The 14,423-nt window shown below is 39.5% G+C and overlaps 1 protein-coding gene across 50 annotated transcripts in view; it reads left to right on the top strand.

Annotated features, from left to right (window-relative positions):
- The first annotated feature begins 2,991 nt into the window (after positions 1–2,991).
- camk2b1 (calcium/calmodulin-dependent protein kinase (CaM kinase) II beta 1) overlaps positions 2,992–14,423 on the top strand; it is a 74,191-nt gene continuing 62,759 nt past the window's right edge. For 4 of the 50 annotated variants that reach the window (XM_044197669.1, XM_044197665.1, XM_044197671.1 and 1 more), the window contains exons 1-2: positions 3,040–3,408; positions 9,646–9,740. In XM_044197669.1, the coding sequence (XP_044053604.1) occupies positions 3,347–3,408; positions 9,646–9,740 (157 nt within the window). In that variant the 5' untranslated portion in view covers positions 3,040–3,346. Of the gene's footprint in view, positions 3,409–9,645; positions 9,741–14,423 lie in introns of all 50 variants that reach the window. The other 46 variants (XM_044197676.1, XM_044197679.1, XM_044197667.1 and 43 more) reach the window with 28 other exon arrangements.

Genomic DNA, 14,423 nt, shown 5'->3' with positions numbered 1-14,423 from the left:
TGAGGGCAGGGCTTATGTAACACAGAGTAGCTTGAATTTCTGAGTTCCCGTTCCATTTTTTCACAATTGAGAATGACTTCCGGATGGGAGCCGAAACGTCTTGATTCTGAAAACAGTGTCCAGATGACTACGACTGAAACCTTTTCTACGATAGAACACTCCTGGACGAATGAGGGACTACACCGCCTCCTAAAGGTTTGTTATAGTTCCACTTTGATGCACGGAAATTGCCTGAAATGTCAGTTAGCGTTCCTGTAAGTAAAGGTGCTGTTTTTGACAGAAGTGCTGTAGAGAGAGAAATGGTGTTGATATTTTATTCAACCATCAAGTTTCAACCAAGTTTTTTCATCTGATAAATCATTAGACAGAAGTCAGATGAGTCAATGCATTTTTTTTTTTCCTGCAAGAAAAGGTTTGTTTCTGAGGAAAGAGTCATCTCTAATTGCATTACAGTTCATTTCAACCCCCAAACTCATTTTTACTCTTTGAGTCTTTGGACTCTGCCAAACTCTGATCACACAACTTTTATTTTTGGATTTAGTCACCTTCCTATCTTCCCAAATCCACACTATTCACCACAGTAAAAATGAGCACTCTCCTAAAAGATATAATCTGTTTCTATAGCTGTTTGTGAGGCCTCAGTAATCACCAACTGGAGGTCACATGATGTCTACTGCCCAGTTTTAAATCCAGCACTACATCACAGCCTCATGGCCACTCTGAAGAAACAGACCAGCACAGAACATTCAAATTGTTTATCATTTGTGTTTCCTTCCAAAAATCTGCTAACCACTTAGTTAATTTCTGTGTACTTGTTATTGGCAGTGTGTAGGCCGTCCTGCTTTGGTAAATTTGTATCCTCGAGCATTTTGGATGCAGCCCAGTTAGATTCTGGAGGGATCACACTGACTGAGAGGATGTGGGCTGCTGGAGCAGGAGTGAAGTTAAACTGCAAGAACTCTATATGTTTGACACACTATCCTAAATCAAAGAGGAACAAGTTTTTGTCTTGAAGAATTTAAAATATGCATTAAAGAGATCAAATCAATGATGAGAGATGACACCAGGTCAAGATGATGTACTCAGGGCTGTAGCTACTCATGTCCTCGGTAATGCTTCTGCAAATTTGGGGGTTTAATGACACAAAGAGGTGTTTATATTCTACGATTACACACACTTGTTGTTGAAAACTGATTATAATAGCATTTCACTAAAATATACCTTCCAGCATTACATACCCGTAAAGACGTGTAGAGAAGGCTTTGAAACAACATTTAGACAATAATGTGAGCAGTTAAATGATGGCAACAGTGAAATTATGTGATTTTCTTTTGTTAATACTCAGAACATTTTTTACAGAGTTTGGTTGGTGGGTTTGTTATGGCCCCTGAGTGTACTTACAAAGAGCAGAAAGCAATTTTGCATTGTGACATACCTTTTATTTTGCATGCACAAAATGCAATTAACATGCAACTGAATATTTATCATGCCATGAAAGCCAAATTGGAACAACTAATAACTGCAGTATTTCTATAATATTGCTATAGTGACCTATGTCTCTGTGTCCTGAACGTTTATAGTGATGTTTTACTGTATTATCTGCTATCAGAGCTTTGGTCTGAATTATGTCTTTCTGAAATTAATTTCAGGGTTAATATTAAGTCTTTCTGTAACGTTTTGTAGATAAAACCGTGAAACATGTCACATCGTCCAGCTTGAATTCAGATAAATACATGCATTTACAACACACATGGCGGCACGTTTTGAAGGCACAAACCAGCTCTCTCATATTTGCCCCTATTTGGAAATACGCACAGTGCAGGCGGGAGGTGTGTTCGATTACGTTGTCGCGCTTTGCCGTTGCGCGGTTTGTCCACCAGAGGGCGACAGAGAGGTGCTCCTGCACCGCCGCTCAGTAGTGAAGCTGCAACCAAATCAAGCGGACTGTATCAAGTTAGCCAGACTTAGCAGCACAAGACCGGAAAATGGGTGATTTATGCCTTCAAATAAAGTGCATATTTGCCGCTTAACAAATAAAACTATTAAGCACGTTTTCTAGAGTAGAAAAAGGCGGGTAAGTGATTATTATAAATTGTAATAAATAAATATGCTGTTGTTTCTCCCATCTTACATGTACAACCATGGTCTGTATATAAAGCTATTTAGTTAGTTATTTATATATGTGTAAAACACATTCAAAAATATTTTGCCAGTGGCAAATCTCCAAGTATCTCCAATATTCACGAATAAGAACAACAAATCAACATGATTAACTGCATGATTAACTGCATCACAGGGAAATCAGAGAAATCCAAATGTTATTATAATACCGATAGTCTGAGTAACCCAACCAGTCTACGGACTGTGAAATGCGCATGCGCATAGCACCTGTAATTTTAGAGGTTTCCCGTTCAGGAAAAGACTTTCCAATATATTTTTGTTAAATTATAAAAATTGTAACGTGTATTCAATTGGTTAAAATTAACAACTATGTCATCTTTAATTGTTAGATTAAGCCTAGCTTAGCGTGTGCCTAGCCTTGCTAACCAGCTAACCCCGTAGCATAGGTTAGCTGGCAATGCTTTCTATCTGGCAATGTGTCATGGTGTAGCCTTGCCGAGCTACTCTCAGCATAACCATGATTTGTTTGTAAGGTTAACTATAACCGCAGCAGGAATTTACCATATCACAGTCAATAAATTGACTGAATGGAGTATGGGTATTAATTAAATTGGTATGGGTTTTTTTTAACAAGTAGCTTGCTAACTAGCTAAAAGGAACGATAGCCTTCTGTAAGGCTAAATTAAAGCTCAATTAACAGAGCCCCTAAAGTCCCCACAAACATTTTATTTTAAAATATTGTGCTCACAAGATAATAACACAACTAGCCAGTTATTACACAGGATAGAAAAAAAATCCTATGTGCGTCTTCAGGGGCTGCATTTTAATTAAATTATCATCAGAATCAATTCCACAACACCCTTGGGCAGCGTGTATAAAAACGGCATGCTTTATTAAAGTTATAATAATCAACATTCTTGCGTTTTATTCTGGAAACCCTAGCAGGAAGTCGCTTTACTTTGGTCAGCTAGCTTGATCACGGGTCGGTTGAGCGCGGTAGCTGTCAGATAGTGGAGAGAGACAGAGAGAGAGAGCACCCACCCTGGTCGCTTCGTCTCTCTATATCAAACCCTCCTTCACTCGGCGCCTCCGACAAGGCATTTCACCGCTCCAACTGCCGTCTAGCTGCTGGGCGGACCTGTATTTCAAACGCAAATTTAGCGCCATATAACCGCAGTTTTTTCGGAGCTGTCAAAGTAGAAGAAGCGAGAGACAGGGGAGCGACATGGCCACGACAACCTGTACGCGATTCACAGACGAATATCAGCTATACGAGGAGCTGGGGAAGTGAGTATCAGTTGTTTTAATGTGTTTGTGTCCGGTTTGGGTTGCTTGTTTGTGGGAGGGTTATCTGTTATAAAGTGTAATGTGGATAAACAGTAGAAAGGCTGGTTTCCAGGCAGTGCAGAGCTGAGCGACTCTGCAGGCCAGCAGTGCTGTGTGTGTGTGTGTGTGTGTGTGTGAGTGTGTGCGCGCGCGCGCGTTTTCGGGATGACAGCTCTCAAAATACGCTTCTCTCTCTCTCTCTGTGTGTGTGTGTGTGTGTGTGTAAGTCAATGTCTCTCTGTAAGTCAGTGTGTCTCTATAACAGATGCTCGCTCTTCTCAGAATATTTTCTCATGTTTGTTTCGAGATCTTCTCAAAAAAACAACAACCTGTCAACAATATTTGCAGTTCTATGATGTGCAATTTCTTTCACGTTAAAATACAGAGAGGAGTGGGGTGTCAGAAACGACTTGTGGTGCAGCCATTTGGACCACAGATGGAAAAAAAGTATATATTTTTTCTCTAACAGTTATAAGCCCTTTACAGATAGTGTGGATTCATGGCTCTCCAGATGTGGTGAATACAGTGAATGTGCATGAAAATTATGTATTTTATTTATGGCTGCACACATGACTGTTTCTGAGTGCTTTGACCAGATATCCTCTTGAAGAATGAATTTATGTCATCTGCAAGGCTAGAAAACAAAGATCTGTACAAATAAATGCATTCTTGTGGTCTTAAAATTTAATTTGACAGGCCATTTTTATCTTTTTTATTTGATTCTCTTTTGCATTTGACCTATTTTCTTCTTTGTAACTCATCCATTTAACGTTCAGAATCGACGTCATCTAGATGTACACATGTTTTGTATAAATACAAGTAGTTTTACAGCTTAAATGCACATTACGGGAAGGGGTGACAGCTCTCTCTGTCTTAGGAGGTGTTTTTGCAGCATTGTGGTGGCAGATAATACAAGATAAGACATTCTGCACATCCCATCCATCTCCATTCAATAAGCTAAATTAACTGTACATGCACACATTTCTTTGTTAGAGGGTATCTAATGGTTTATAACAGACACAATTTCTCCTATCCAAGATCCATATCAGTCATAATTTAAAGGATACTGTACAATAATTCCAGCAAAATATAATATATATATATTATATCTGTTAATTTTAGTTAAATTATATTATCCTTATTAATATTACTATCGTTGTCATCATACATCTGTAATTATACCGCAGAAAATTCAGCTGTAGTGCCGCAGGAGTTTGAAAAATTGAAATATGGAGTTTGAATGACATAAATGTCTCTCTTTGCTCATAATAAACTAACAACTGTTGAGCCAAATCACTCTAACTGTACTAAACTAATACCATAAGAGAGGGAAAACAGACAAAACAAGTTCAGTAATGCCGCTTAAAAGTAATGTTTGAGCTCCGCACACAATGTATGATAATTATAGTGATATCATAAGAGATAAAAATGAACATAAAGGTCAGTGAGGTCACCAAACTCAGTTGTGAGCACTGGAGATGTAGTTTAAGTCTCTATATTGCAACATTATAGTTACTCTATCATTAGGATAGGGCGGAGGAGTGAGGGGAACAATAGAGAAATCACTCCTCATCAGGCGTTCATTGTTTACATTGCTGCTGTGAAGTGTCGTGCTTCTCGCTGGTGTTGTTTGATTATTGTGCATATCACTCGTTATTTATTGATTGCTTGATTGGCCCCGTGCCTTTTGCCAGCCACCACTGGGATGATAACTGCAATGACCACAAAAAACAGCCAATATATTTAAAGTACAGTGTTGTATTTATTTGTGGGTTTCATGGTTAGACTCGGGCGGGATATTTACTGCACGATGAAGTGTCAAACTTTGTTTGGTTTTTGTTTGTTTGTTTGTTTTGTGTATGTACCCACTTACCTTCAACCTGCCGTGTCTACTTCTGCTTAAATCATCTGGTTTGCTGTCTTTCCCAGAATGCCTTGTGACAACCCCGAGAGAGAATAAGCATACATTTTTTTAGCTTGATTCATTGATTCATCAAGTTAAAGCTCTCAATAGAAAATATTTTTTGCACAAGTATTCACTAATTAAAAGTTGTTAATTAAATTTTTTGCATTTTTGCGCCCTAAAACGGCTCACATTGAGTGTTTACGTAGAATTTTAAAAGTTAAAGAGCCTCTGAAACAGCGGTCAGACCATCCGTTGACACAACTCTCTTTTGAAAGTGGTTTTAAGGACTATTTTCAAGTGTTTACAGGTCTTGATGGCAGCTCATGTAGCATCTCATCTTTTAAAAGGCAAAAGTGAAACGCACGTCTCTGGTCAACCAACATTATCGGATTTTAAACTGATAAATGAAAGAAGTGTTGAAGCATTTACAGAAGGGATACTCCACCAAAAGCCTATATTTTTGAGTATTAACACTCAACCCCTGTTGGCTTGAAAAGTGGCTCTGAAAAGATAGTAACTTGCTGTAGTGAGCTTGGTACAGGTTAACTAGTTGTAATCAACTACGTTTGCATACATTGGTTATGAGCAACAAACAACTAACTAGCAACACACAAAAGCCGTGTACTGAGCATTAAATCGGTATTTTCGTGTGAAAATATGTCATTTGGAGCATACTGAACATAAGGATGGAAATTAGAGAGGTGAGTTAGGCAGTAATGAATTGAGAAGTTTAAAAGGATGCTTTATTTTTGTCATCAAACTGGGTCACCATTTGAATTCACTGTACTGTTGTAAATCCAAGCTGGCTCCAGCTGCTGTCCTTAGTGAAGTGCTAGCTCAGAGCCACCTTGCAAGCCTACAGGAGGGGAGTGTTTGACACTCAAATCATGTGTTTTTGGTGGAAAAAAAGCCCAATACGATAGATTGGGCTGTGGTATAGTGCTGACTGATAAAACGTATATTCATCGTCATCATGATATGAACATGCGCGATAAACACATCGCAAAAGACTGCCTGAAACGCAATAAGAAGGAAGTGAATCACAGAAGCAGCAGAGGGAGGAGGACAGGGGACAGGACTGACGTCTGTGTTCTTCATTCTTTCTAAACTTCACTCAGTATTTTGATCTATATGTTTTAGTGTATATGGTGTTTTGGTGTATATGATTTATTTTATTGACATTTTAGATTTGTTTACAATGAGATTATTGAGATATGAGATTATGAGATTATTATTATCGCAAATCAAATCGTCATGGCAATACTGAACAAATTTATCGCACATCGCAGATTTTCCTCATATCGTGCAGGCCTACTGTGGTCAACCATAAACATATGGTCGTCTGCCAAACTTATTGCTATAGAAGACACAGGGATCAGACTGATTGCAGACAACATTGCATCCTAGCCTTGCTCGTTTCACCCCACAAGTAATAAATATTGTTATCTGGGAAGGTTTTGCCTGTCTGACTTCAATATATCCCAAACCCAGTGAGGCCTCATGCTCCGGTCCTTTCTCTTGATTAAAAAATACATTGTGAAGAATGCAACTGATCAAATGTGTAGGCCTCGCTGTGTTCAGATAAATCTTAGCTTCTAAAAAAAATACTCACCAGTCAAAAGCACTGGCTTTGAAGCTCTCAGTGTGTGAGAGAGAGACTAATCTGTACGCCCTGCACTGCAAAATATCTTTATCTATCAAAATAAATATCTATCAAAGATTACTTGAATGTTTTTTATGTTTGTGCCATAGGGTTTAAAAAAATGTATATATTATCTCCCATATTTACCAGAGAATGTGTTGATTGAATTTTGGGCTTGGTGTGCATCACGTATTAGTTAAAAAATAATTTTATTCATATTATAAAGTTAATAATCAAATATATCAGTATCTTCTTATACTTGAATAATGCAGGCCTCAAAAATGAGATGCTCATTTGAATTCTTCATAATTAATTATAATAAAAAAACCATCCCGCATTCGGGAGGATTTTCCTTTCTACTAACAGTAATATGAACAGTCACACAACCTTGAATGTAGCTTCCTTTCACAGTTACTCACTGAGAAACACACTCAAAGGCTGCTAAAAAGAAATCTGTAACAGCAAATAAAGCTTTAAAGCAAAATTTTTCTCTTTGTTTTTGATATCATCCTGTTTAGTCCCAGTTAGAATTGAAGTTTTAGAGTATAAATTTACAAATCCTACAGTATGTAATTCTTCTACATCACAGGCACCTTGTGAGGCCGTAACCAGAAGCTCAGAGTTATCCCGTTACAAAACCCTTGACTGCAGAAGGCACCAATGTTTTTCAAAAGTAATTTGAGGTCTATTTAAATCCCTCCATGTCCACTTTCTGGGTGTCAAACCAGACTTTGAAAAGCAATGATTCATGAACTGTTTAACTGTGTGTGTGTGTGTGTGTGTGTGTGTGTGTGTGTGTTAAAGCATATTTAGCCCTGACGCTAGATACTTACCTCACGGAGTGTGAACTTTCCAGGCACAGCTGTGGAGTTTGGTGTCAGTAACGTATGCGTTTGTTTGTGTGCGTGTGTGGCCGGTGTCGCCCATGCAGTGCTTATACACAACGGTGTGTCAGTGAGTTTCTTGCTTGTGGGTCTTATTTTGCCACAGGTCGCTAAAGAAAAGCACTTTGTAAGTACGTTGATTCTCTTCCACTACACTAACCAGACAGTCCTCACCCTGAGATGGAGCATTTCAAACTTCATTCAGCTGGTTGTTTTTTTTATCAGGTGCAGAAACAGTATTGAAATACCATATGAATTCTGCAGCGGTTTTTGTCTCCACATAGATATTTTCCCCAGCGTCTGCTCATCAAAGTCTAAGGTCAGCTGGTCTCACAACTTTCACCTTTGACCCTGACCTTATTGGTTGTCTGTAACTGCCTCAGTATGGAGGCAGACCAGTGGCACCAGTCAACCTTTCACTGTCAATAAGTGGCAGTAAGACTGGGGCAGATCTAACTTTACAGGCCAGGCCAGGGCTGGCCAAGACTGTGAGGCCAGTTCTCTGCCGTAGAGCTGGGTATCGCCACTGATTTCCCGTATCGATTCGATTCCGATTCACAAGGTCCCGATTCGATTTCCGATTCGATTCAATGTCGATTTGGTTAGGGACATTTCAGTAACAATACCAATATTGCTTGGTAATATGGCTCAGAGAACTAATGCTGTAAATTGTACAAGGAACCCTCTAACCTGGTGCATTATTAAAAATATTAATGTTTACATTAAGTGGACTTTTCCTCTAACTTTACTCATAGCTTAACAAATTACATTTTATTTACATCTTATTCACCGTTGTTTTAAGTCACTGCATGTCCTGACATAACACCACGGTTGAATTTCAGCGTTACGTAATGAGTTGTCATCAACTCCAGTAACTTAACGTTCACTTCACCTGTCTCTCTGCTCCGCACTGTGTGTGTGCTGAGCTCCGCCCTCGGTGAAACACAGCAGAGGAGAGAAGCTAGCGCGACCGTAAATTACAGCAAAACGCAGTAAAGACTTTCACACTGAGCTGAAATGAAACAAGTACACATAAATGAGGTAAATAACATAAATAAAATATTTAGTTTCTTTCTTTCGTTATGGCAACAGTAGGGTAAACACTGAGCTCCCGCAGTGGAAACGGTATTTCCATTTCTACCGTTGCAAGGCATTTTGGGTTATATTTAGTAGAGCCACACAGCAGCAATGGCAAAATTTGGTTTTGGGAACACATACCAAAGTTTAGATGAAGTGGCTGTAAGACATTATACTTTAGTTTTGTGCCTGATGCAAGTGTTGTGCATCATGGCAGGCTTTACAAGGTAAAGGGCCTACTAACTAATGCTGGGTTTGTGTTTAAGAGCCCGTTATAGCCCCCTCTCTCACACACCACATGTGTGCATGTTATTTAGAATATGCTGACTGTGTATGGGCAACCTCGTGGGAGCCTATTAAGCAGACACATTTTTGCAGCATAGCCTTTTAATGTAGCTCGCCACAGTTGACATGTGAGCAAGTGACATCAGGTCTATTCTGTGTTGGGCCTTGAAAAATGCTAGCTGGGCAGAAAATGTTCTCAGCAAAGTCTAAGCCATGATCATCAAGTTCTTCTGCTGATGATAATTCCCCATTAAAAGATGATGAATAATGCAATTAGAGAAGCACGGAAATATTATATCAACTGGACTTCAAGTATCAACCTGTTTGACTTTGGTGTGTGACAGAGTTGTCCACTGATAGCAATGCACCAAAGCCTAGTAAATGTTTATTCTGTGTTTTTACAGGGGAGCCTTTTCAGTGGTGCGCAGATGTGTTAAGCTGTGTACAGGACAGGAGTATGCCGCCAAAATAATCAACACCAAAAAGTTATCTGCGAGAGGTAAGCACATCCATAATGTATTTCAGGATTTTTCATCACAGGTGTTGCTCATTCCATCATGGCACAGCATATACTAGAGCTGAGACCAATGTGCTGTGCTCTGAAACGCAAACAGTATAATTGGATTTCATTGTTAGGTCACTTTCTAAAAGTACAATGTGTAGCCATACAAGAGTGACTAATTTGTTCATAGTTTCTCTGTCCCAGTGGTCACCTCCCCACCTACAGTGTAGACAGTTATATAAGTGATATCTAACAGCAATTACCCTCTCAGATGGTGCTGCGTAGGACAACATTTTATCACACTAGGGTTTGTGTATGAGAAAAGGAGGACAGCGGAACAGTTACAGAAGCTTGTGACAGCAAAGGATTGTACTGTGATGGCCTCTGGTGATGGCCCTACATTGGGCTTTTCTGAACACCAGGTTCACCATTTTACACTGCCTTGTTTCAGAGTTACTCTAATAATTCTGATTGATGAATTATGAATTAAAACCACTGAATCCAGTGGTTTTAATTCTGTGTCATGCATTCAAGGTGAAATGGGCTGTCAAGGTAACTAGGGGACGCATGGGTGGTACAGGGCTAAAATTCTCGTCCACCTTGGGTCCGATTACCATTAGCAGTAGATCCCGCTTGGCCCAATTGGCCTTGTTTGTATGTAAGTGTGTTCTTGCCCTAACAACTTGTACACACTGTTCCTGCGCACAGTGTGGGGTGGAACTGGTGGGAATAGCATAAGGCTTCTGCTTGGTATGTCCTCCGCAAGTAGAGTTAGCAACGACAAGTACTACAGCGCAGAGGGATGTTTGGGTTTTGGACTTTTGGACGTACAAACAAAGCACTTTGAACATGTCAAATTGGGCTCTGGAAAATTGTGATTGGCATTTTTAAATATTTCGGATATTGTATAGATGATATATAAACTAGGGCAACACATTTGTTGTGAGCAGTTACATGTAGGATTTTCTTTCTACTGATAGTTCCTACACAAAACTGCTCACAACAAGGTGTGGATTATCTTGAGTAAATGGGTCATGTTTTTTGGAGAGAGACATTGCTGTTGAGTTTTTAAAATGTTTTTTTTTTGTTTTGTTTTTTTTGGCACTTTGAGCACCACAAGTCGAGTGCCATATAGTCCCATTATATTCAAAAAGGCAGGCATCTTAACGGCCGATATCTCCAAAACTCGGCAACTCACACCAAAACAATCTAGATGCATAATTAACACTACAGGTAATATTTGATTTTGGGGTGAACTGTCCCTTTAAGACGTCCCCCAAAATTAGTGATAGGAAGTTAAGCTCCTTCTGCTGTTAGATTAATTTAAACTCCGGATGAAAGTGTCAGCTAAATGCTTCAAATATAATATAATGTTTTACTATATAGGCTAATAATGTACTGTAATAATGTTTTACTATATAATCATATAATAACGTTTTACTAAATAAAAAAAGATCTTTTAAGCACTTTAATTAGTGTCACATGCTGTGCAGCCAGTAACGGTTTAAGCCAAAGCCAAGGCTAAATGCCATGGCCGTGAAGACCAATCCGGCAGCACAGTGGTTGTTGTGGCTCTTTACACAACCACTTGCCTGGTGTAAATCTCCTGCTGCCCCTCCAGCCTCGTAACTGGAGCCCCACTGACGGGGCCCTGCCAGGTGGCACCATACTGTCACTTGACTGTTACCCTGCCTTCACACACACACACACACACACACACACACACACACACACACAAATAGGGCCACTGCTTGTGTGTGAAAATGTTGCGTGTGGTGGAACAGGCATTTTAACAGGCATTAGCAGAGGGCATATCTGTTTGTCTCTCACAAGTGTTAGTCTTAATTAGTATGATTTGTAAGTTAAACTTTTTGTGTAATACTTTCTTTTTAAATAATTATTAAAATATGATGCTCTGTATGTTGTGATGATATGATGTGGAACAGAACAGGGAAGTTTTCAAGGATCAACCTGCTGGAGACAAAATACAAGAGCTAAGTTGTTTGACAATGTTAGACTAGAATGTTTGTATAGTCAGATTTACAGTAAGTTCTCCTTTTCTTCAGAATGGAGACACTTGGAAACAGTGCAGTGTTAATAAATAAATTAGATTATGTTGTAATGCACTTTTGCCAATGTATTTCAACATACTATTTCCAGCTACAGCAGACATTAGACAAAAATTAATATTCAGAATCAGAATCTTTATTGATCCCCGAGGGGAAACTCTTTAGTTACAGCTGTTCACTATCACGTCAATGCACACTTGAGAATAGAAGGAATAGACGTACTAAGTGGATATAAAAGCTAAAATAAGTGTAAGCACCAAAGTGGATTTAGAGGTTGATAAGTATGAATAAATATCTTTTAAGCACCTTAATTAGTGTCACATGCCGTGCAGCCAGTAATGGTTTAAGCCAAAGCCAAGGCTAAATGCCATGGCTGTTGCTACATCACTCAATTTTGTGCAGTGAAAATACAAATGCGTTTTGACAAACAATTGGTTTTGTTTCCTGTTCGCGACCTTTACTTCTACTCTGTTAATTACAGCCATGCGTAACGTAGCCTATACTGCCAACTTCTGCCAACAGGATGACAAAACTACGCTTGTGGATTAGTTTATTTGCACCAAACCAGTTGATGGAAACATGCCTAATTTGCATTTTCTTTTCTTTTTTTTCTTTATTGCGACGTTTCAAAAGTTTGCCTCAAATTTGCGAAACGTAACTATTGTTTAGCTGTCCGGCCCGCAACTTTACTGTTTTGGTTCACTATCACTGCTTTCATACCTGCTCAGCACCAAACAGCACAGGGCTCAACACTAACTTTTAAACGTGGTTGCCAGGCTGGCAGCCAGGCATCAGCTTTTGGTTGCCGAAACTGAAAATTTAGTTGCCAGTGTAGAAACAGTATAGTGTTTCCCTCCCCTAGGTTTAGGGGGGTTAATAACTGTCAAAGTTCATCGAGAAAATAATAGTTTTTTGCTAGTCATCATTATTAGCTTAAGCCTATGATATTTTACACTGCGTAAATTAGCCTAGTGGCTAGAGCAGACTTTTCCTTTACTTTTTCTACTCACTGTTGGTTTAGGTCACTGCATCTCCTGACAGAACGCCATGGTTGAATTTCAGTGTTACGTAACGTCAAGAGTTTCCGTCAACTCGAGTAATGTTTACTTCACCTGTCTCCGCTCCGCTCTGGAGAGGAGAGAAACTAGTGCGACCGGCATGCCAACATTGATAAAAGGAATTGATAAGCTCAGAGGCATACGATTCCAATGGATTGGACAATTTAGAACCGATTCTGAACTGGAGCCGGTTCTCGATTCCTATCCCTAGTTGCCACTGATGGCAACCAAAGGCCAAGAATTGGTTGCCAATTTCTCAAAATGGTTGCCAGTGGCAACCTGGCATTACTGTTGAGCCCTGCAGCAGACAGACACTGTTAGAGACTAGCTGATGAACATAGTGGAGCATTTAGCAGCTAAAGAGGCAGCTATTTTCCACAGGAGTTGGTAGAGACCAAAAACAGAGCTAAAAGAGGGTGAATATTGGACTTACATTCATCAGGTGGCTAGAAACACGGCTCCAAATGAATGATAATGTTGCAAAATATAAGCAACTGTTTGCTAACAAGTTTGCCATATGAACTTAAAAATGATGTCAATGTTGTGTTCACAGCAGGTTTAATTTGTTCTGCTTTCCCAAACTGATCCATTAGTTAACCTTTTTAAGTGAATGTGTAGCATGTTCAGTTTTTATTTTTGTGCTACTGTCATGTAATATTTTCATAGTGTAGGACAGTAGTGTGTAATGTCCGGACATAATGTTTGTCCACAACAAGATGGAAAAAAATAAAGACAGTGAGAATCAGAATTGTACTTTATATCAAAACAAATAAATAAAAGGGAAAAAAACAAGATGACAAACAACCATTTGTAAAATCTACATTGTTATTTGAATGCTGTGTCCCATCATCCTTGGCAGCAGTTGCGTCACCCTTGTCATATTTTGACTATATGTCAGTGCAAGCGAGCAGCTTTTAATGAGATTTATCCTGATGCTATTAGTAGGGGGCTAACAGTTAATCCCAGCGATTGGCTTGATGAGACCTAAAGTAACACACACACAGAATAAATAATTCACCTATAGGTTGTGCTATCATTGGACCTGATACATTTCACTCTAGATGCTTTATCATGGAGTGCAGCTGCTTGCAGCTTTCCACCATATTTCTGAGGCACAGCATAATCTCCCTCCTTCTACATCTGATAGCAGGACTGATCTGACCTGACTGGGTGGTGCGTGAGGCTTGTGCTATGCTTCTTACTAATGGATGAGCCATGTTCTATGAAACAGCAGTGCAATGTTAGAGCTGGCAGAGCTGCTGCATACTACTTCTACTCCAGGTCCTATTTATAGCTCCATGACCTATCTGACATGGGCTGCTACAGCCAGGTTTAATACCAGTCATGATAACTTGCTGCTCTACTTTAGAAGTGGGATTTGGCTTAGGTAATTTGGTTGTTGTAATATTTCTCGAGTAGCAGTTAAGATCGGTCAGCTAGAACCCTGGTTGCAGCAACTTAAAGAGGAGTGTTTGTTTCGGACTGGCAGATGGAGATGGTAGCCGAGGGGAGGGTGGGGTCATGCGAGAGAAGGCACCCCAGGCACTTGGCAG

Source organism: Siniperca chuatsi, linkage group LG5 (assembly GCF_020085105.1).
Source record: "Siniperca chuatsi isolate FFG_IHB_CAS linkage group LG5, ASM2008510v1, whole genome shotgun sequence".
Taxonomy (NCBI): Eukaryota; Metazoa; Chordata; class Actinopteri; order Centrarchiformes; family Sinipercidae; genus Siniperca; species Siniperca chuatsi.
This window is presented reverse-complemented; position numbering and strand designations above follow the sequence as displayed.